This window comes from Anarrhichthys ocellatus, unplaced genomic scaffold (assembly GCF_004355925.1).
Source record: "Anarrhichthys ocellatus isolate YVR2014 unplaced genomic scaffold, GSC_Weel_1.0 scaffold9, whole genome shotgun sequence".
In the NCBI taxonomy this organism is placed as follows: domain Eukaryota; kingdom Metazoa; phylum Chordata; class Actinopteri; order Perciformes; family Anarhichadidae; genus Anarrhichthys; species Anarrhichthys ocellatus.
The window spans coordinates 2,513,320-2,537,281 of NW_022280039.1; the positions used below are offsets into that span (position 1 = coordinate 2,513,320).

Consider the following 23,962-nt stretch of genomic DNA (forward strand, 5'->3'; position numbering starts at 1 on the left):
CCCCCCCCCCCCCCCCCTCCCATCACAGATGAAGTGTGAAGGGCTGTGAGTGAGAGATGGTGAGGTAGAATGAGGTACTTCTCTCTTAATTAGACCTGGAATTGGATTAACACGTTTCTAGCAAAAAAAGAAAAAGAGTTACATGACAACAGGCCTTGCTGATATTTAAAGGCACTGGTTCACACGCAGCCTGTAGACTTTTCAGTGTGCTGGTTTGACATTTATATGAAATGATTTAATCTTTATGTTGAAGGGATACAAGAAACAAGATAAGCGATGTGAATACATGAGTACATGAGGTAGATAGTTACCCTTATCATCCATCCAGACAAGTTGATTCAAATGTGGCCTATGCTTTCTTTTTTATAACACACCATCTATAAATCTTACATCTGTTACCCTCAAGTAAAACTAAAGAGCTTGCACATCATTCATTGAGTAGCTTAACAATTATTTCCCATACCTTCCTTCTCCGACTTGGAACCTAACATTCTATCATCTATCAGAACAGATTTTTTTCTTTGGCAGATGATCAAACACACTTCTAGATTAGACCAAATGAAAGCATAAAGCAGGTAATTGGTACTATTGTTTGCAGCTGCAAAGAGCCCTTCCCAGTTTTATAATTTACTGCCTAACTGATTTCACAGCAACATATTAATGATAAAATGTATCATCTGGCATCTTGAAATCACAATATTAAGGCATATTGAATACAACTGTTCCACTTTTGGTAAAACAAGGATAAAAACATAAAACACAGAGGTACACACGTACATATACAGTGTGTACTTACAATGGATCACAGGTTTATTGCCTCTTGATACAAAGCATAAACAGCCCTCAGTACGATAAACAAAGCAGAGGCAACAGGGAAATAACTGAAGCACAAAATGTCTACATGAATAAACCAACATGCTGAAAGACACATCCGCTCTTTAATCACCCTACTTCTCTTTGCTGCTTCCTGTTTAGTGCTGGAGAAATTATTATTCGAAAACTATTGGTTGACAATGTTCATGTCATTGAACTTACGATAAAATAAAACATAAACGATTTCATCAGAAGGTCAAGATGAGAGAAATACAGATTTAAGACGGCTCAGGCTAAGTTTTACGACCACCTTACAACAAATGATGTAAATACTGGAGTGTGCCACAACTCTAGCAACACTTTCAAAATGTTTCTGCAACACTAAAATCTCATGAAAAGTAATTTGGTGTAAGGTCGACATTAAGCAGACACACTCTCCCTCTCACAGCCAGTCACCTTTAGTCTTTCTCTTTTCCTCCTATTCTTTGGCTTTCCTGCTGCAGAGCCAGAAAAATGTAACTGCAGGCGAGCTGGCACACAGACAAACACACAGTCTCATTGTGTCTCTCCCTCTCACACACTTAACGCCTTTTGGCCCGCAGCACTGACCCAGGATGATGAACCCACATTTGCTGCCAGTGTAAAAGAGTCAATGCAACGTTTTTGTGACCCTGCTCCTGATCTGAGTGTTAACATGGGTTTGACACTACTTGGCTTTGGTATACAAGGTAAACACAGGTGTCTACAATTGTTATTGTTTTGGGATTGTAGTACTATAGAACTAATATGATCTCACTGCATCCCAATAGTAGATATTGACTGCAAAGTCTAGACATCTCAAGTCTTACGTTACACTCTTACACTCATACTCTGCTGAGTAGGTTATTAAGTGATTGGCTGCAATCTGCTGTCCCTCCAGGACCCTGAAGCGGAGCAAGAAAGATTATAGCCGACCCCTCTCACCCTGGACACAAACTCTTTGAGTCCCTTCCCTCTGTCAGGAGGCTTCGGTCCATCAGGACCAAGACCTCACGCCACAAGAACTGACCCCCACTGCCTCGGACTGTTACATCCCCAGGACAGTGACTTGCAGTTACACACCCTTGCACAACTATTTTCTTTAAATATAAACGTTACACTTTAAAAACATATTTGTTTGAATGTACACTACATTTGTTTGTTTATCATGTTCTCTATTTTTAAATTATAGCATTTAATTTTGCAGTATTTGTTTATTGTCACGCACCAATCACCAAGCCAACAGCAATAAACCGTTTCTGATGTCATCTGTAGAGACTCTTGAACATGAATGTAGAGTGAGTGTCTTGAATAACATTTAAAAGTAAAAATAAATAAAAGGAATTCACCAATTCTCCTGCAATGTCTGTCATTTTAGTCTCCAGATTAAATATTGCAAACTCATCAATCCTGCGCAGTTACTGCCGGTACAAGAGGGCATATACATAGTGACAGTACAACACAGAAGACCATCTACATAGCAGTTAGTATACTGGTAGACATGAACAGTTTGATCACCATGCAGGAGCATTTGAATGCTGCCGAGCTTCTTTTTATTTTGTGCAGGTCTATCCATTCTGATTAAACACAGTATTTCTGCACAGCTGCAGAAAGGCAAGTCTAATATTATGAGTATTATACTAGAATGAGATTCTAATGGTTGCTGCATAGGATTGTTTCCGACGAGTGTCATCAAAACATTACCAATAACTCCAGAGAATTGTAAAGTCAAAAACATTCAAAGCTTCATTCAAAAATCTTGAAGGAAGCTGACATTCAGTACAGCCTTACTACTTGTATTAAGTTGTCCTGTAGTATTATAATATCGGAGAATTGAAAAGTGGTTCAGTCTGATCTGGGGTCAAGTGGGTGACTTTAACACAGGTTATATGAGTATGGTGACCCAGCCGATTGGAAGCTCCCCAGAGCAAAATGAAACATGTTTATGAAAAAATATGAAATAGGCCAAGCCATACATGTTCTGGTTTCACAGAGACTGTGGGCACTGTGTATGGGCACTAATGATTGCAGTACGTGCTAACTGAGAAAAGCCTGAGTTATTATGGAAGACATACAAGGAAGAGGATTGCTTCCACTGAATATATTACCATAGAGTATGCTGACAAAGTTTTATGTCATTGGTAAATGTTTTATGGCATTGTTAAGATTATAAACCACAAATGCCACATTCATACATACTCCATGATGTACAGCATCCTGGTTATGAATGTTGGATTTTCCTGCTCTTGCACTCTTCTATCTGTGATCATACAGATCTATTAATTAGACAAAGTTACACACTGGCTGTAAAGCCCTTCTTTTGCCACATGACGGGTAGTGTAACCCCAAATGTCTGCATTTTAACTGTGGTTAGCATGTTAAAGAACACTTTCTTTCTGGCAGTAAATGGATTATCAGACAAATACCCGATTGTCCAGTAAAACACAGGAATATTAATACAAGGGTGGAACAGTTGGTGGACATATAACACTGCCAAAATCCACTTTCAGTTTTTTAAGTTCAGAGAGAGGCAGAATCAGATTATCTGGCCTGTACAGCTGCTCCTGCTGAATGATTCACACATTGTTCTGCTCTGGTGTATTGTATTCAGACGGAGCATCAGTGTGAGCATCAGACAGCCACTGGAACCCCACTGGCAACACAATCAATCCACTTACACGCTGCACAACCATGACCAATGCTGGGCTGCCTGGAAAATACATGTTTTTGCGAGTGCACTTTGTGTATGCAAATACTTTAGATTTTTTTTGTGTGTTACTCATTTTCCTGCAATTGCTATATTAACTGAAACACAAAATAAAATAATTATTCTACAGTATTTTTTAGGGCTGCACAATATTGGAATGTATATATCTGAAATATAAATATATTGTGATATGAAAAAATACAGGAATATTCACCCTAAATTTTGTACACCTTAAATTTCAATCTGTTGCACTTTGAGAACAAAATTAAGAGGCTAGATAAACAATGTTGTCCTCTTTCAAACATGTTTGTGCTCTAGCAAACAATGCTATCATAAACACATTGGTTGTATAAATATGAATGGTGATGACACAGCAAAAAAGTAACACCCACAAAGCAGTTTAACAAAATGGGCTCTGTGTTTCAAGACAGGTCAGGTGGGTTGGCGACGTCACCGCAGAGCGCGCACTGAGGACATTCTGCCCCGGTTGCCGCAGGGAGAGGGCGCAACACTAAAAGTCCATGGCCGAGTGGCAAGGTCAGAGTTAGGGGTGCTGTAAAGTTGAGGCAGACTGCACCGACCCAACTCATTGAGAAGTTTGAAAATACATACGGTGCATTATGAAACTGTGGCGGGTCTACCAGACTGTAGGTAATTAATGGCAACACAGGATAAATCATGGAAAATGAGAAGCATGGGAGTTTTCCTTTTGTATCAAGCAGCGAAAAAGGTGTTGCATGACGAGTTTGAGTGACTATAGTGCATGCGCAAATCACAATGTTGATGCTTAAACGATATATATCGTGCAGCAGAGTATTTTTACAAACTGGGAAGATTATTGCATGGTAAATACCTGGTTAAGTCATTTTAAACACCCCAGCCATTGTGTTTCAAGGTGTTAAGCTGAATTCTAGCTCAGCACTTTTACTTCTAAAAAGGTAAAAAAAAGATAAGGCTTAGGTGTGTGAATGATACTAATTACAAATGTACTAGCAAAATGCTACTGGCAACCAGCAGTACCAACAGTCACTGATCTGGCAAATATTCCCTCCCCTTTCTAAGGCATTAGAACCAAGTGGTAAATAAGTTAGTGATGCTGCACAACTAGGATACAGTAAAAGCTGCTAGCTGTTTGTTTTGTGGGTTGCGTGTGGGTGTTTGCATGCACTGCTGTGGTGCACACTTTCAATCACAATGTGTGTGCCATATAGAGCAATGTGGCAAGAAAGCCAGACGCCCACTGCTACTGTGATCAAATGTACCATGATGAAAACGTATACACACACAGACATGATTGTCACCACTGCACTTACAGCAGTCAACAGCATTATCAAGAGGTCGCTCTCATGTGTCTGACAGTGCTCTAAAGGCACTGGGAATTAAACACTGCCAAAGGGGAAAAACTCTCAAGGTGGAGGACATTTTGTGCCAAACGTCATCTGAATATATTTACATCCACTTAACATTACATGTCATGCATAAAGGATGGATTAATACTTGCTTCAATACAACTTTCATGATGAGCAAGCTTCAATTCACAAATCCATTTGTTCCTCCTTCACATATTTTTCATTGTTGGGCTTCTTTATACAGCAGAGACATCAAAGCTTGAATGATTGGTGATATTACTGTTATTGGTGGTTTAATGGTGTGTGTGTGTGTGTGTGTGTGGGCGTGTTTACCCATTTTTTGGGGACATAATTCTGTTAACACAGTGACATTGTGGGCACTCGCCTTCCTTATGGGGACAAAATGCACGTCCCCACAACGTAAATCATAAAATCCTAGGGTGAAGACTCCAGAAAATGAATGTAAGTCAAGGGTAATGCTCTCAAAAGTCATGAAAACACAACTGTGTGTGTGTGTGTGTGTGTGTGTGTGTGTGTGCGTGTCTGTCAGCTCTTCAGTTTTTCGTATACTGCTCATATGTTTGCTTTATCTGCATCTGCAAATATAGTCTTGCACGTGCAAATATGTGCATGTGCACGTGTGTCTGCTGGCATGTGTATGTGAACATTTATGAAAGTGACACTCACCAACTCCTTCTTCTTCATGCACTCCATGAGAATGATGAACAGATGTTGGGCCTGTGTGCGGCTGTAGGTGAAAGTCTTCTGGATGGTCACCAGCAACTGGTCTCTTAGAGACTCGTTAATTATGCTGCAGAGGTGCAGAGAAAAAAAAAAGAGTGTGTCAGGAAAGGGGTCGGATAGAGGAAGGAGAATAAAACAGTGAGGGGGAGGCAGGCTAATTAGATTTGCTTGTCAGTAAGTGAAACCAAGGTTGACTGGAGCTCTCAGTCCTACTGTCTCAGGGTCATTGGTGAGATGCGATTCTGCAGGTTTACCTTAATCTGTAACTTGATATATGAAGCTATAAAATCTAATTCTGAAAAAAGTCTATTCTAAATTCATGGTGTGTCTTATGATGAATACAACCAAAAAAGTCTACTATGGTTTTTTTTAAAGTAACACATTAGCACATTTCACAAAATGTATACATTTTTGCAAGTTGTTGCATCAGGTTTAACATCTTTTTCCCCAAAAAGCATATCTGAATAAATAACACTTTTGCTGTCATGTACAGAATACATGAAATTGTATACTTGTTATGTTTGATCTAAGCCACATTGTTTAATGAACACTAATATACTAAAAATATCAGAAATTCTGATTACCAACAACCTTTTCCACATTGGATAAGCATTGTATTAGTAAGTGTTTGCCCTTGGATTGTAGAATAATGTGCACATGTGAGTGCATACCCTCCATCCTCAGAGTATTTGTGTCCGAAGGCCAAGATGTCTGAGGCCCTGCCGCTGCCATCACACACAACCACAGGGATGGGCGGTGTGTCCCTGAGGTACTCCAGCACAATGGAGATCACATTAGGGCCTCCCTCTACGATCAGAGCCACCACCGGCACACCCTGACCAATACCTGCACATGAAAACAAGTGGGTGGTTTTAGAAAGGACAACAGGGATGAACAACACAGAAAAGAGGACAGAAATGTGAGGAAAGAAGAGGGAAGTTAAGAATAGAACAAATAAGTTTCATTACATCAGCAAGACTTGATCTCTAAATAGAAAAAAATACTTCCAAATGTGTTGCCAAGGTCCAAATTTGACACCTGTGAAGTCTCATAACTGTATTGCCAAGACACTCTACACTTTCTAATTATGGTAAAGAGGTTTTTTTTAAAAGCACTGGTACCAAAAATAACCAGCCCACTTTGTGCTTTGTTTTGTGGTTCTGTGGCATGGATGTGTGTGTGTGTGTGTGTGTGTGTGAGAGATTCAGTGATGAACCCCACGCTGTTCTACACAAAAAAGGCTCCTTGTCTGTAATCATTGTCTATTTACGGTAACTATGCATGTTTAGCAGGTTGGTTTTTCTGCACATGGTGAGACTATGTACAGGAGAAGGTACTGTAGATATGAAATGTATTGCCAAACTCTCAAAGGAATTTCCTGCTTGTGTTGCTCCTTTTCCTGCTTCTTGTTTCCTTTCCGTATTGTATTTCTCATCATACCACTGATCGTTGCCTTTAAGCCACAATAAACCCCAGAGTCCAATTCTGTCTTACCCCCCTATGTTCTGTCCCTTGTTAGTGGTCTCAGTTCAATCCATTTCCTAAACCCTCCTTCCCTCATCCTGCCCTTTCCTGATCTCTGTCTCACTTCCTGTCTTTCCAGCTGATCTTTCTATAGACACTCCGTTCTCCTTTCTCCCTCCCGTTCTGCATCATGAGGTTGTTTTCAGACGGGTGTTTTGACTCTTCTAATTCAAAAGCTGTGTAACTGCTGGATCTTCCCCGCCCTGCACCCCCATCCTGGTCTGCATAATTCACACGGGAGAAAGCGTCTCTTAAACACGCAGGCAGACGAGCACATACAGATGTGTGCTTACATACTGTATACACACACACACAAACATGAGCACACGCACACATTCAGAAGCATGCCCACCACCATTACGCTTTGCCTCACACAGCCTCGTGCGGCCTTGCAACAGGGACAGTTACATAAGGAGAATATTTTAAGGGCCTTGCCCACTTCAAAGAGGTAAAACATCAGTGTGCCACAACGCATCACACGACCATACATCAACAGAGCTGAATGTGAGAGAAGCAGACTAATAACTTGCATTTTGTATCTGATTCTTCCATTTCTTTTGGATGTCTATTTCTGCTGTTACCTGCATGTGTGTGAGCTTGCACTTGTGTCGGATCAAGCATTGATATTGATGACTAGTGAGCTTTGGAGGCAGCGCGGCAGTATCCAAAGCAGATTATTGTTCAACTAAGGAGCAGATGAGGAGGGCAAAGCACAGCTGTGTCATGGCTATAATTGGTAGCACAAAAACACACACAAATGCAGAGAGAGGCACACACAAGTAAACAAACCACAGATGAAATAGAATTCTCTTCTGCCCGACTACCCCACCAAAAAAACGAGCACATTTCCTGATGGCTCTTGACCTCTCATTCACAGTCCCTTTTTTTCTAATTAAGAGCTTTGACTACTGTATTTATTGCTGAGGGAACTGCGATGTATCAATATGGCTGTGGTGGCCCGTTCTTGATTCCTCTTCCTCTGTACTGAGCCACGTTACGAGGCTCTGTTTCTGACTCACACGTTGAACCATCTAAATAATGACTCTTGCAGACACTGCTTTCTTTGCCGTCACTTGATTGATTTTATTTTCTCTTTTGACAAATTGAACAGCAAAATATAATCTGTTAAGCGTGAGGTCAAAGACTATCCCGATGCCCTGTTCCGCACAAAGGAAAACCAACACTCGAGACTCAGTCCCACCCCTTCCTCTTATGCCAGCTGATCCTCATCTGGTTATTAATCACAGGAGTTCCTAACGAAGAGTAATTATACAGAATCCAAAATGTAACCTTCGTTCATAAATTAAAGGAGTCACACAAATATATTAGCAGAAATGAGAAATTATGATTTGTAAAAATATGGCTCTAACAATGGCAGCCCGTTAATTCAAATTAAAGCTCTCCACCCAGCCCAAATGCGGACAAATGTTCTCCTGTTTACTCCCGTGAGTGCCCTTTAACTCACATAAATGGCATCAAAATAATATTTTGACGCTAAATGCCTTTCAATTTTACTGGCCCTGATGGTTATAATTGTGATAATTCAATGAGAAATGTGTCTGTGAGAGAAACACTCTTTTTAGTTTTGCAGAAATATGTAGTGTAATGTATTTATTTAAAGTTTTTCTGGATTCATGGACACAGACTTTAATAAATTTTAATTGGGACTGCCACTAAAAAACTGCCACAGTCCAGTAATGTTCCTGGGAGCTTGACTGGGAATTAAATCCCAAAACATAGAAGTGTTAACACTCTGCCAACTGCTGCTTCTACTGAATTTACCATTTTATACTTTTTTAAGTTAAATCCCATGATTGTTGGAAAGCTGAGAGTCCTTTGAATAATTATCTCTGTAGAGGCGGATTTTGTGGTCTGAATTTTCCCTTTACATCAAATAAAACACTAAGTAGATGAACACAGAGTGGTTGAATAAGTCGGCACTTTCAGAAGAATACCTATTGTTCTCGATGAAAATGTGAACCCATAGCTGGAGAGCTAATCTGTTTTTAGAGTATTTAGTGAAGATGCAATCCTTCTTACTGGAGTTCACCAAGTGTTTCCTCTGCCAAAGTATAACGCTGTGTTTTATCCTCCTCATTACTCTACTTCTACATTCCATCAACTTATCTTTATGTTTGCTAATCCAGAAGTGAGGTGGAACAGGAAAATGTACTCTTGTGATAAATTAAACTTTAATAAATGAATTATAGTGGAAACAATGTTGTATCTTTTTCAAACAATTGCGGAGGTGTACTCCAGGGTGTGTTAGTACACACAGACATCGCTGTTGGGTTTAGGCACAGATGTAACTGAGACCACAACTACACCAAGCTGTGATGCAGACAGATATAAAATGTATATACCTAATGGACAGTTAAGAGAAGGATCAAATATAATCTATATCCTGTTCTTTTAAAAGTCTCTCTTATAAGAGTGGAAGTCGGGGTGCTATACAAAATGTAAATATATACCACGTACACTTGGTGGCTAGTGTAACTATCTGAAAGGTATTGAATAATTCAAACTAAATCACTGTTGCAACCTTGCAACACTGTGCAAGCCGCGCTCCAACCGTTTCCTGACCTTGAAATTGTCCTTGCCCGTCTGTGTTATTTTGGTGCTAAGCACACGGTGAGCGCAGACAGGTGACAGGTTCATTCAAATGAGGCAGTGCAAAAAAGAGTTGTAGATATTCTGTTGGGAATGAATATTAGACCTGGAGCTGAGAATAAAAGTCTGTCTATCTGCTGCTACTTGGGTGATTTTCACAACAAGCACTACTGCTCTTTGCATTTTTTTCTTCTTATATATTATAATGTTTTTAATAAGACAAAACTGTTTTTGTTGAAATATCAAACAATGACAAATACACCGATTTATAGCGTGACATATTATATATGTGGGATACATATTCTGAGGAAACTTGATTCCACACAATAAACCCGATACGCTCTGTACTGTCTCCCTCAACGCATTCAGCCTTTCCACCAACTATTCTTGTAATGCCTGTATCCATGGACCATTCACACACTCCAACGCATCAGATAACACAATCGGCAAACCCCTACTCTCTCCCTTGTCTCTGGATCTCATACATAGTTTTAACCCAGTGCCGCAGCCCACACCTTATCTCTCAGGAGGGAAATTATCATGAAACCGTGTGAAAAAGCAGAGGCAGAATAAAAGGAGAGAGGTGGGCGATGAGACTCCGTGGCCACAACTTTCTATATTATCCCGTCTGGGGGACGTGGAAGTAACGAGGAAAAGAAGGAAATAGGGAGGGAAAGAGGAGCTTGTAAGCAAGACACACATAACATGCTTAAATGGTCCTAATTAAGGATCCAGCAATGACTCATCCTCTGCGTGTGTGTTTCTGTGTGCGTGGGTGTGTGTGAGTGTCTGCAAGTTTGTCCTTGTATGTGTCAAATTTGTATCAGCATGACTGGAGGAGGTGTGTTACAGTATGTGGGTCGGTATCTTCGCACCTCCCCCCCACACTTGCCAACACACAGACTAAAAATGTAAAAAATGTAAAAACACTCTCCCTCACACAAACATCATTATCCTAGCGAGGACCAAAGCAGACAGGACACATCAAATCTGTGAAGGGGACATGACTCGACAGGCAACAGAACAAAAGGTTAGGGGGCACATTAAAAGGGCAAGGTTTCTCTTGAACTTTACTTTTTCAGTCGTGTTGTGACATCAACGTATGTTGTCTTTTTTTTTTTCATACTAAATCAGATGGCCTGTGCCACCTTTTTACCAGTCATTTTAGTCAAGTTGTAGCGTTACCAAGGCCGTGAGCCAGAGACAATGAATCACGAATGGTGTTATTGATCAGGAAAATACATTTACAACTGGGGAATTGGGTTTAAAGGATTGATTTGTGTGTTGGCGTGTGTGTGAGTCTGTGTGGATCCGCTTTTGTGAGAGCTATGTCTATGAAAAAATTGAAGCCTTGATTTGTTAGTTAGCTACTGTAAATATGTTTGTGGGTTAAACAATTGTACTTAAGGCAATGTATCATCCCACAAAGTCAAAACAAGTGTAAATAAAGTGAAAGTGTATAAAATGTCATCTGGATAAATGGGGTCTCAGTTTACTTGACTTGTCCTTGCCAAAACCCTTTTGGATTCAGCTCATACGACAGCTACAAGATACAGTGTATATCTCCAGTCTGCACTGACTTCAAATGATCCATAAAAGGTACAATAAACATGTCATCACGTCACAAGCACTACAGTCAGCCTCTGAGTAGTCGTAAAAACTCTGTGAACCATTGGAAAAGCAGAAAGTCAGGTTTATTGTATAGCCCATAATCACAGTTAAAAATGGTGTTTGTCACAAATATGAAGAAACAATTGGTAAAAAAAATAACTGTATATGACAAAAAGAAAAATAGAGGAAAAAAAATTGCTTTTTGTCCAGACTTATTTAATTGTTAAATAGTGTGCACAATCCAGCCCACACCCCCTCAAACACTGTGATTAGGAACCATGATTGTTGCGGGTTACGCTAAACCACAAGAGATAAAATCCTTGGAATATAAAAAATTCTGGGTGGAACCATTACACCAAAGAAGTGTTCTCTATAGAACCGCTCATGAAGTTTCCTAGGTAAAACTGTTTATGTTGGGGTCTGGGTAGAACCCTCTAAAAGGGTTTCAGGTGGAACCTCTATAAATGATGTTTATCTAGAAGGAAAAAGGGTTCTCATATGAGGACTAGCCGAAAAACCTTATGTGTTTCTAGTTAGCACCTTTATATCTAAGGGTGTACCTGGAGAAGAAGTTGTGTATCCAACCTGGCTCTGTTATCTCTCCCCCACAGGGCTGAACACTCTGGCAGTTCTTGTTTGTCTTTTTTTGTGTCCATTTGTTCACGAACACACCTTATCCCAAATTACTTTTACTGTCCCCATGCTGTCTCTGTATGCTTGTTCTCAAATGCCCAAAAATATTTTATCGGCTGAGCCACTCCCACAGAGTCAGTTCAGCCCCATTGATTTAAACAAATTTCCCCCCGTGGATGAATAAAGTATCTATCTATCTCTCTAAATAGTCATCGGTGCAGTACCACCACTGGGACCAAAGCCACCAACCAGGGGACTCTATATTAATTTTTATGACTCATGTATGGATTCTCTAGAGATCTGACTTTTTAAAAAAAATTCACAGCACAATTTATAAGCTTTACTAAGCTTTTCCTGCCATTTGTGCTTTTTTGGATATCTTTGGATCTCTGAGCCGGATTCAAACTGAAAATACAGTTATTTGATACGTGTCAAAGAACAAGAGCCACCAAGTAATCCAGGTGGTCACGCAGTTGGACAGAACAAAAAAGGGGAGATATTATAAGCTATATCTGGAAAATCGTGAGTTTGTTCAGGCATTTATAGTGGTTGAAAGAAGAGTACTACTACCCTATTGACTTCCCATGTACCAATAATAATAATATAATATCTTCTGCTCCACGGTGGAGGTCACAATGTCATGGCTAATCTGCAATGCAAGGCCTTTTGGCTTTCTGGATTCAATTACTAGAGCTACTTCATCTTTTACCTCTGCTGTGACTAATGGAAACACTGCTTTAGCAGGGCCAGTGAAGGTTACACAGTAGACACAGAGTTTAAATGCACACACGTTCAATACACAAAGCACTTATGCGCCCATTTCAATATTCCATGGAATTTAAGTGAAATGGACAAGGGCACACACAAGGTGCCTCGTTCATTCTTGCAGACTTTATCTAAACTTGCACGAATTAATAACGTTATTTCCTCTTTGGGCCTGGCATGTACATCCAATTGAAGATTTTCACATTTGCAAAAAAAAATACAGCAATGTGTGAGTGAATAAGATGCAGGGGATTCTATTTATTTCTTGTTCAATTTTAAGAAGGAAAAAGATTAGATGTCCTTACTCTCCTTACACCTCGAGGTGGTATGTCATCTCACTGCCTGTATCCTCCACAGCTGCATCACACTTTATTCGCTCTTTATATTATTCTCTTCCCCCTCGGCTCACACTCAATCCCTTTTTCTGTGTCTTCATTTTCTCACTCTCCTTTCTTCCTCTTTTACTTGTCATCTCTCTGAGGCAGGTGTGTGATTAAAAAGCATTGTAGCCACATGGAGACATGTCAAAAGAGCAGTGCAGTGGCTGAGTGAGCTGTGCTGAATGGTGCCAATCGTTTTATTGATTTTTTTTATCTTTGACTTTGAAAATATCTGCGAGCTCCAAGAGATGGTAAGTAGAGGTTAAATAGGAAACATGTCTCTGTGTGTATTTGCCCTCGCACTACAAAAGAGTGTGTTGGAATGAGCAACCATATTTTAAATGAACAATGCTTTGTCCCTCTGTTTACATGTGAAGCGTGCTGTGCTGCCGCCTAAGCTGAATCCTTGTCACGGTTATCCAGGCTCATTTGCATCTGCATTTCTGACCACGTCTGGCTGAACAAGTGACGAGAGAGCCATGCATGTACGGCAGGGCAAAGCGCTGAGCATTTACTCTAGCGTCTGAATGTGCTGGCTCCAGTCCGACCAACCACACTTATAGCCTCCCAACCCCAGTTTCCTGTCTGAAGCCATTTATTTTGTTTACCACCAACCAGAGCTGTCCCTTCAATAGTCTTGTCCACTTTCCACTGAAAAGGGCACAAAACCCATAAGGCGACACCTTACACAACATCAAATTTACAGTCATACAGGAGGTATGCAGAGGGAAGACACAGGTCTTGTCACCAAAGGTGGTGTTAAGACATTTAGGAACTGCCAACTGTGCTCCAATGATGAGATTTGACAGGTGCCAATGGTGCTACCATAATTTGAAATGGCAATGTGCAATGTGCAAAATGACCACAAATATCTTTTGGCAAAAGGAAATCGAAATGTAACAAGGTATTAGTAAAAGTATCATGACCTAGAAGATTTGTTAAGACATTGTTTGCAATATCAAAGCTATATCTAGAGCGTCGTCAGATCGCAATCACATTTGATATTTACAATTGACTCCCACATTTAAAAACTGTGTTATGTTGTGGAGCCAATTTGATTGCTACAGCATTTCCGGCACTCACATGGTGATAGCCGTTGCATGGAAAATTGCAGCAGGCACAGTAGGATTAGCTACAGGATTGCCCAGACATCACAAAAATACCACAGGGGGAGATTACACATATCTATCCACCACACTTCTTTCATCTTGTGTTTGTGTGCCGAGTGTGTGACTGTGAGTTAAAATTTAAAAAAAGAGAAGAAAATAAAGCTTGTGGTTACGTGTGGCCCACAACCCACATGTTAGGCCATTCAAACTAAACTGCTTTTTTTCCTCTTCACTTTCTTTATCCTTCTTTCCTTGACAGGACCTTAGGCTATACTCGTGGATCCCACAGCAGCCCTGCTGTGAGGAAAATTGATGCACTCTTTGATTGACCGTGGACAGGTAATCGAATTAAGAAATGCTCCTTGTCTGCCAACCCTTCAGAGGTGAATGAGTAAGTGAAAGATACTCATGTGTACGCACAACAAGGTACAGTAGAGTAAACAGACGCATACAGTAATCCCACACTGGGGCTGCTCATTTGCATGAAAACCGGTGCAATTGTTGCGACATTCATACAACAAGAAAATGGACATGTGGCTGGTTTGTCAACAGTGTGTTTAACTCCTTCTTGTGTACGTTAACCTCTTTTAGGAGTAAAAATGTCCCTTTGTTTATATGTAGAGTTGCAGCTGTGCTAGTGGAATTTCTTCCCAGATTAGGACACTTAAAATTAGCCTCAAATTTCACAGCCATGCAAAAATTAATAGTTATTAAATTTCTTTCATTTCAATACCCCCTCTTATTATTCAGTGTATATGTACAGCTGCCACACCTGTATGTTTTATTGGTCTATGCAATCGATATTGTGTGGCCATTTTACACACTTCTCAAACTATTTGCTTTGGTCATACACAACAAGTGGTTATAAACAGTGTGGTGATCTTTAATCAGCTTCAAAATAGTGTTTATATAAATCTACCAACAACAAAATGTATGAAGTTCCTAAGAACCAATAGCTAGATTCATCACATGTTCAATATCATTTTAAAACAGTTCCAAGAAAAAAGAAGTTGGTAAACTTGCTTTGATTCAGGTCACAGATACAAAATCACATCACATTATATAAGAAAAGTTAATAGTACTATTCTGATACTGTGGATCCATTTTGGCTGACACAGCACTTCACCTCAAGAGGCAACTGTTGTCAACCTGACTGGCAGGTTATACAGTTGAAGCTGGTTCTCAGCTGAGGTTAAGGTTGGTGTCAGAGTGATAGCTCCGTGCTGTGATGGTCAACAGTAGATAAACAGCACACACAGTCACCTATCAGCTTGTTTCATTAACAGACCCCGGGCAGTATCAGTGCTGGATCTAGGTATATGCTCAGATGATGGATAAAGCACGGATGGCGGAGTACATTCCATCATATGGATGGTAGATGCTTGTGTGACGACTGGGCGTCCCTTTGCCTTCCCAGCCCCTTTTGTATGAGTCCAGGCATAGGATGACAAAGGGAAGTCCATAGGTCACATGACTGGATGATGAACAAGGAGGAAGTACATTTGTATATCCTAACAACCCCAGGGAGATTTCCTAAATACCTAGAGACAGTGGGTCAGGAGGAATACGGTTGTGGTTCATCCTGAGTGACAGTCCGTATCAGTGAACATCAGAGGTCTGACAGTGAAAAAAAATGGTGTTGACAAAAGTAAGATTTGATTCATGATATTGCTCTCGACACTTGTAACCATGTATCCATTCCAAACATCTATCTCCTGACACCCTCAGTTTTCACATAAGCATTGATGTTAAAATGTGTGCATTCATGTCACCCAAACCCTGAGGAAATTATTATAAAATGCCTTTATGTTGACAACAAAAGACGATAATAACAAATCATGGCCCCACCCAAACAAAATTTCTCTGACTTAGGTTTGTTCCCAGCACGTTCTACACAATGAGAGGCTGTTGAGAAATGTATTTAAAGGGTTTCAGCGAGGTTTGTGTGTGCTTGTGTCGTTGTTTGTGACCGTGTGTGAGAGAGAGAGAATGAGAGAGAGAGAGAGAGAGAATGAGAGAGAAAAAGACAGAGAAATCCATTTGGTTTCTAGCTAAGGTATAATGTGGAAATTGAAAACGGAGAAATACAATGTGACAAGGACTCAACTGTGCATGAACACTCCACACAAAGGCCAGTTTGTGCATGTGCAGACACAAATAAACATAAATATACAGTGCACGCGATACATAAACACCTGCGTCTCGCACAAACAAGAATTCAAATAGTCTTGCTGCCTTTTTATGAGCAAAATATGCCTTTGATGCAATAATTCTTAAAATAAAGACGTGGAGAGGTGCACAAAAATACATCACAGAGAGAGATTCTTTCGAATTTCAAGAGTAGTGTGTAATAATACCGTGTCTGTCAAAATATACAAAATACACAAAAAATGTGGCCGTCCCGACATATTAAAATCATCCAGTGTACCATGTTCTGATTTGTACTATCAAGTATCAAATAAAGATATAAATACCATTTAAAATACAAACATCTGATGCACCTTTCATTCCTTTAGGTGTGTTTACATAATACAACTTAATGTAGTTGTTGTGTCTGCAGTACAGTATATTTGTACATGTGCAGTTGTCGACCGTGTGCTGATCAGTATGTCTGTGTTTGTTACATTTGTTAGCTTTGTGCAGCACCCCAGAACAAGGAGACAAGGATTATCAAGCAGGTTCATTTGAGGAAAGAGTTCATCTGAGCTGTCAGGAAGCTTTGAAAGAAAAAATAAACCCCTCCGGAAGGGAGGGACGGTTTCAAGGGCCGATCGAGTTATATCACAGCTGGCTAAAAATACGCTGTCTGACAGCATGTGTTCGGTATAAAGCAGGTAATGATAATTTTAGTCCGTTTGCAGCTATAACATAGAGTTTGAACCCAATTAACCCACAGTGGTGCCATCAATAAAAACAAGGATTACAGTCTCATTATGCTATTATCACGCACTGTGACTAAAACAACCCTTCCTTTAATTAAGGGTAAGTAGGGCTGTAGCTATTACAGATTAGTACAGAATCCTGATATTAAACGGGCACCGGTGCTAAATTATTAAAGAACGGAGAATTGATAAGCTTCGACGTTATTGGTTCTTATATTGGTACTTTTAAACGTGTTGGTGTAATTTATTAGCACACTGCAGCATCTCTTCTGCTCCCTCGGCTGAGTTTCTTCAACTACACACTAACACAATAAAACACATGCAAGCACACACATGGAGTGAAGTCAGCAAACAGCAGATCGGTTCAAAGTAAACCAGTTGACTGGAAGATGACTCAAAGTTTACTTGAGTAATCCCAACTACAATCGTCATCGTAAGTGTAAAACCTTTGTGAGTAAAAAGCCAATAGTTTATCACTACATCTGCTCAACAAGCATAGACATGTAAATAAAAGCAATACCTATGTCAATCAACTCTGTCCGCAGTCTCATCCTCCGCCGCTGTTTTACACAACCACAGTGCACTAGCTTGGTTAATAGTGAATTGTTACAAACAAGCTATATCATAAGCTGTCTGTATGTAGTGTAACTGTTTGCCACAAATCTTAAAATTCCTGAAAGATGTTCTGCTTTCTGAGACAAAGCGGCCCTGTTTCTTTACTAACGGTACCTGCAGGCAGTAAATCACATCAGCAGACGGACGAGGACAGAGGACATGAGGAACGACTGGTACTGAAGTCTGTGTTTCTCCTTCTTTATGAACTTCACTCGGTATTGTGACGTCGGGGATATTATTTATTTTCTTGAGGCTATATGATTAGTTGTGTGTGTGTGGCTCATCTCGCATTCAGCTGCGGCAAACTGCATACTTTCTTGGACAACCAGTTGTGGCTTCATGCTTAAGGACCTCTTGTGGTTGCTGTGACTCACAGTTTCTCAAAACACCTTCTTTTAACCGTTTTATACTGCCATTGACTGCCTGCTATCTCCTCACTCACTACTCCTAACCGGCACCCCGGCCAGTAGGGGCCGCTAGCGATAACACAGCTGAGGGCACAGTGGGGTGGAAACAGTTTGCACCTTGTTAATGTTTTGGACGGTGTGTTTGGCTTACAGCTAGTGGAACTACCAGTACACTGCTGTACTGGTGAGTTTACCTTTCTGTTTTGGCCCCATTGTATGAAGTGTATCATACATCAACTTCAAGCCCATTGCTTCTTGTATAATGGTAAATTCCACTCACGTGTGTTGATCTTCTGCAAGGAGATGTGTTTCTCAAGCTGACGTCGCAGTTTGACCTCAGCGCCGTACTTTCCCGTGGTGCCATTGTCTGCCAGGATGAAGTGGGAGTGGAGACTGTTTAGAACCGTCAACTTGCTCATGGGGTTGGACATGGTCTGGTATGGACGCACCACCTGTCCGGGAAATTAGGAAATTCAACAGTTACACAAACATCTGGGAAGGGGTATGCGACAACTTGACAAAGGAAAATGTTTGGTTTACTGACAACAAAGGCATGTTTTCTTAGCATCATTTATGTTACCCAAGTATAGACAGAAAGTCAGATGGGAAAAAATTATAGAATGAGTTTTAATTAACTAAAGAAGCAGATTTTAATGGCAAGCCTATGTTACAAACTAAGGCACCGTTTGAAAGGCATAAGCATCTACCAAGCAGAGAGACACTAAGAAGGAGACGGTACTGGTTGAACAATGGGAAACATTGGATTCGCCCTTTCGGGGCTTGACCCATTCTTAGGACTAAAAGTCAGAATGTTTTTAAAATCAGACATCAACATTTAAGGAGAGAGATTTTGTCAGGGTGATGAAAGATGTGTTTGGTCCTTAACAAATAATACAAAAATAAATAAGAGACCAATGTATTTTCAATAGCTACTGCACGTTTATTTTACTGTTACACTAAAAACTGGATGACCATTTATACAACATTGGAGCTTGGATTTGGTCAAGTGGAGAAACCCCAGACAATCTGAGGCAAACTCATCTGGTCATTAGGCGTACAGCTGAGACCCATCAAACGTGGAAAAAGAGCTTCAGTACTTAATTATCTCATTTCAGCTACCGACATTAATCTGCTCTGCTTGTCTTGTTCAGGAGAACATTCAGGTTGTTTTTTTTTAAACTATAACATAATATTGATTCCAGATATTTCAACGAGTCAGCATGTGTTCTGCAGTATTCCGCCAGCTGTGTCCAACTCACTTTGAAGGAGTGTTCATCACAGATTGGATTGGCTTACTCAGCATCTCAGTTAATAAACCATTAACTGAAATTCACAGGCTGTGGCCACTGTGGGCTGCACGGAACGTTTTTTCACATCACGCAAACCAGCATGCAACCACCCGCTCTGAAACTGTTTCATATTGTTCCGTTTATATATTCTTAGAGACTTACATCTTTGCCAACGAGATCCTCTTGATTTTCTACGATGCCCCACGGAGCAATGCCAATGGTGCAGATCTTCCCCCTTGACTTGGAGGCGTGGTCTTTCAATGCATCACCGACATGCCGTATGACTCCTGTGTGTGTGTGCAGAAATGTTTAAGAGTGTTCGTGAGAAGGACGGAGACACAGATAACAAAATCTGTTTTTGTCACTATCAATACACAGTGTAAACTTAGATAATGTTACAATCTGCTGTTAAAAGATAAACAAGGTCTATGAGGTGCAGGGTAAGGGCAGCAGGGGTTGGTGCGGAAGCCGATTTGAATATACTCACACACACACAAGCACACAAATACACACAAATGCACGCACAGCTTCAAACACAGACGGATCGTAGCTTCAGGCCTCTAGTTGTTGTCCTCAGGGAAGCAGCAGTCAGACCTGGAGGCCATCTTGTACCATCTCTCCTGCTGACATTCCTTCTTTCTCTACCTCCATTATTCAGGCCTTCCTCTCCCTCTTTCTTGCCTTTGAACCCATTGTGTCACTAAATCTTACTTTTATCTTATTCTTTATTAAAGTGTGAGCCCTCTACTGCATCCAACGGTGTATCATTTATTTCCATCTGTCTCATCTCGCCTCCCATCTTTGTTCTTATTTAAAGCCTGCTATATTTAATTTAGGTAAAAATGCTTTTCTTTTTGTAAACATGGAAACAATACAAGAACAATACAAACAGTGAACAAACAAAGTGACACAGCATTGAAAAGAAGTCCAAAGGTAAAACTAAGAAACAAATATCTGGTCCATTCCATTCCCATAAGCCATGTGCTCTCAATCTGTCAGCTAGAGAGAACCCTAAAGAGCCCCCCCCCAGTGTCTCAAACACTGTTACCCAATCATCTTGTTGCTGTCAGACGCTGACCCTGTTTCTGTCTGGACTTTACACTTCACCTAATATGCTCAAGATCCAGTCCATTGAGCTCCTCATACAGTAAATCCTGCCCCAGGCCAAATTCATCCAGCTACTCAGTACCTCTGAAAAGAGATATCCTGAGTCTTAAGGTGATCTTCTCCACAACCGTGATTCTTCAATACTCTTAACAGGGGAAATCCTGTTTCTTTAAGTGGAATACCCCTCATTGAAAAGTATATACAGTATTCATGATAAGCTCTTATTGTTCAGTCACTTTTTGTTTCATTGGCTTTAAGCAATAAAATAATCAGTCTAGACTGCCTGAGAGCTATTCTTCACCTGTCTGCTCCAACTATAAGTGTCTGTAAGTATAAGTGAGTGCTCTTAATATACTTAATAAAATAACCCCTTGGCAGTGATCCAGTGGTTCGACATCTTAACAGCCCTGAGGGTTTTCACAAATGGATATTTAATAGTTGATATTGTAATACACTCATCATACTCCTAGCACAAGTGCGTAGCCACTTATTTAGCATTAAAAGTGAGGCAGCACATTGCTGATAAAATATCTTAATAAAATATCTTTTACAGGGCACAGAAATATTTGCACAAACATGCAAACTTTTCACTGTAGTACAGGTTGTTCTGCAGTAGTTCTCAAGACGAGCTGCGTGTACGTCCTGTACTTCACCTGTGTTCACTCCGCCGGTGAAGATCCAGGCTCCTGTTGTCATGGCAGCCTTAATGAGCCCTTTCCCAAAGACCTGTTTGAGTTTGGGCTGCAATTCAAAGTTCTGCAGGCCCCCGTGGACTGAGATGAGCAGCTTGGGCAGATCCAGCTGCCACTCCTTGGTCATCAGGTGTAGCAGCAGGTCAGGCTTGGTGTCATAAGACACTCGCACGTACTGAAAACAGCGGGAGCATGTGTGAGTGAAGGACAGAGTAGCGCACCGGCATCACGCTCAGTCTGCATGTGCCTTAGACACAAACAGCAACACACGCAGACACATACACTACAGGTTATAAAAGCATGCAATGTGAAACGAATCTGTGAAGGCAAAAATTATGAAATGGAAAAATATCACATGACTCAGCAGACCTGCCGAGTGTCTGGTTTTCATTTTTGAGGCTACAACAGTATTGAACAGATGTTTGCTGTGATTGGAGAACCACATGCATTATAGAGCATCTGTTTATCTATCTAGTCCACCCTCAGACACCCAACCTGACATGTGTCTGGATGAATTATTTAACACTGGGAATAAATCAGACATAATTCAGCAGCCGCATTCATCTGAATCCCCTGAAAGCTCTAGCGTGTGTGATGTGATTCTGTCACTACGGTTAGCATAGATGATGTAAGTATGAATAACATGCACAATCAGACTAAAGTAATTTTGGAACGGATCAATTAATCAGGAACAATTTTATCTGCTGAAGTCTTAAATGCAATAATTACATTGTAATTATATGTAATTACTTAATAATTACACTCATTAGATTGATTTTGTTCTGTCATGATATGATGCATTTTATTGCACATGTGTGATGCCTTTAAATTTGAGTATTACATTGTAAGAGAAGCTTGATCAAAACGCTACACAGAGACTCAAGAGGAGTCTTCATTACAAGTATTTTCATTTGCATTTGGACTACGTATGAAATGTTTTAATTGCCGGAAAACCTTGCCAATCATAAATATATTCAACCATTTTCTCAACGCTGGTATAACTGTGCCATCCAGACCAAGAGCTGCAGTCATCTCAGTCAGCCAAGCGTCTAACACTTATCTTCTCTCAACCTGTGGGCTGTCAAACTACATCAGTTTACTGCAGCTGAGGAAAATTTTACAATCATACTCTTACAGAATACTCAGGACCACTCGGCCTACTCTATCTTTGATCACTGATACATTTCACTCAAATCACACCTCAACATTAACAAAAGGGAGCACTTCCATCTGAGGTCAAAACCTCAGAAGTTTACAGAGAAAACTGATTGTAAAACTGTCAGGTTGTTCTGTTCTTGTTTGCCTTGGGACAAAATGCAACACAGTAGATTTGTTATGAGAGTCACCATGGCTTTGTTGGAGTGTCCTCCTCCCTGGAACTCAATGGTGCCGAATGCATCAGTGGGGCTGAGCTGTGTGTGTTTGCAGATCGACCACTTCTCCGACAGGCTGTCATTCTTAGCCAAACGCTCTGCCTTATCATTCTGACTCGTTGATATGCCCGGGGGCAAGCCCACATGCTGACCTATCAGACGACCACAACAGCACCTGAGAGGAGAAAGTAAAAGTGCATGTAAGGCTACGTTCAAACTACAATGTTGCAAAATACAATATAATTAATCTCATGTGACACAGATTAAATTTTCGGATTTTGCAGATTGGAAACTGAAATATATATTTTTTCCAATCATGTGCCTAAGAAATGAACACAAACAGAAACACACGCATACACTACATGTTATAAAAGTATTAAATTAATTTTATTTAGTACTTTAGTATTTTGTTATTTTAGTTATCCTTAATCGGTTACATGTCTGATCACATGTTTCCACGTTATACTTCACTGCGCAGACCTGCAGAAGAAGAACCTCTCTCCCACAAAACGATATGGCGGTACATCATTGGTTATCAGACACTCATTATGTTTGTTACCCGGCAGAAAATACTTTTTCTATATTAGTTCTGCTGAGGAATTGGCCGTCATGTTTCCCTCAGTCTAACTGTGATTCAATAAATTTGCAGTTACAAAAAACGTTTTAACCGTGTCGGTAATTGCAGATGAGCAATGAGTTCGTGTCTGTTTATGAGGCGTAAGAAATCATAAACTATCTTTTAGAAGGAGTAGATGTCATTTAAAATGTAAATCTAATTTATCAAACTGACTTTTTACAGTTCACTCAGTTCATCTGATAAATTCAATTTTTCGGTCAAACAGTAACTTCACACATCTTACTTTAGTTTATTTAACTTAGTTCACAGAAGAGCTGTCAAAGTTAAATATCAGCCGAAATGAAAAGTCTGCTTTAAGAGTCATACAAAGTCATGAACCCAAATCTGTTAATTTGAGAAATATGTTAACAGAGTCTGGCACCAATAACTCCGATGTGTATTTTTGGATCAATGGGCAGGCAGTGTGAGCAATGTGTGTGATATTAATTGGCTGCATGTGAGGCGTTTCAGGGCAGAGATCAGTCCACACTGATATCAGATATGAGTCACTTCAAACATTACTGTGAACAGTTTAGGCAGAAAGATCAGATCTGGGGGGAGTGAGCAGTAAGACCTATCATGTGAACGTAACATAAGATTGGTATAAAAACATAATCCTTCACAGAAAATAATCTTGAGAAGGCAGAGCCCTAAGAGAAGCTACTGTCGTGTCAAGAGAGAGAGAGAGAGAGAGAGAGAGAGAGAGAGAGAGAGAGAG

At 40.3% G+C, this 23,962-nt stretch overlaps 1 protein-coding gene across 18 annotated transcripts in view; it reads right to left on the reverse strand.

Moving 5' to 3' along the window:
- Nucleotides 1-23,962, reverse strand: part of trpm3 (transient receptor potential cation channel, subfamily M, member 3) — a 135,416-nt gene that overhangs the window by 39,524 nt on the left and 71,930 nt on the right. For all 18 annotated transcript variants that reach the window (XR_004212812.1, XM_031849172.1, XM_031849176.1 and 15 more), the window contains 6 exons: nucleotides 22,602-22,803; nucleotides 21,217-21,430; nucleotides 19,619-19,743; nucleotides 18,448-18,619; nucleotides 6,303-6,477; nucleotides 5,575-5,698 (listed from right to left, as the gene is read on the reverse strand). Coding sequence is in view for 17 of the 18 variants with exons in the window: in XM_031849172.1 (XP_031705032.1) it covers nucleotides 5,575-5,698; nucleotides 6,303-6,477; nucleotides 18,448-18,619; nucleotides 19,619-19,743; nucleotides 21,217-21,430; nucleotides 22,602-22,803 (1,012 nt within the window). In the remaining variant the exon portion in view is untranslated. The remainder of the gene's footprint in view (nucleotides 1-5,574; nucleotides 5,699-6,302; nucleotides 6,478-18,447; nucleotides 18,620-19,618; nucleotides 19,744-21,216; nucleotides 21,431-22,601; nucleotides 22,804-23,962) is intronic.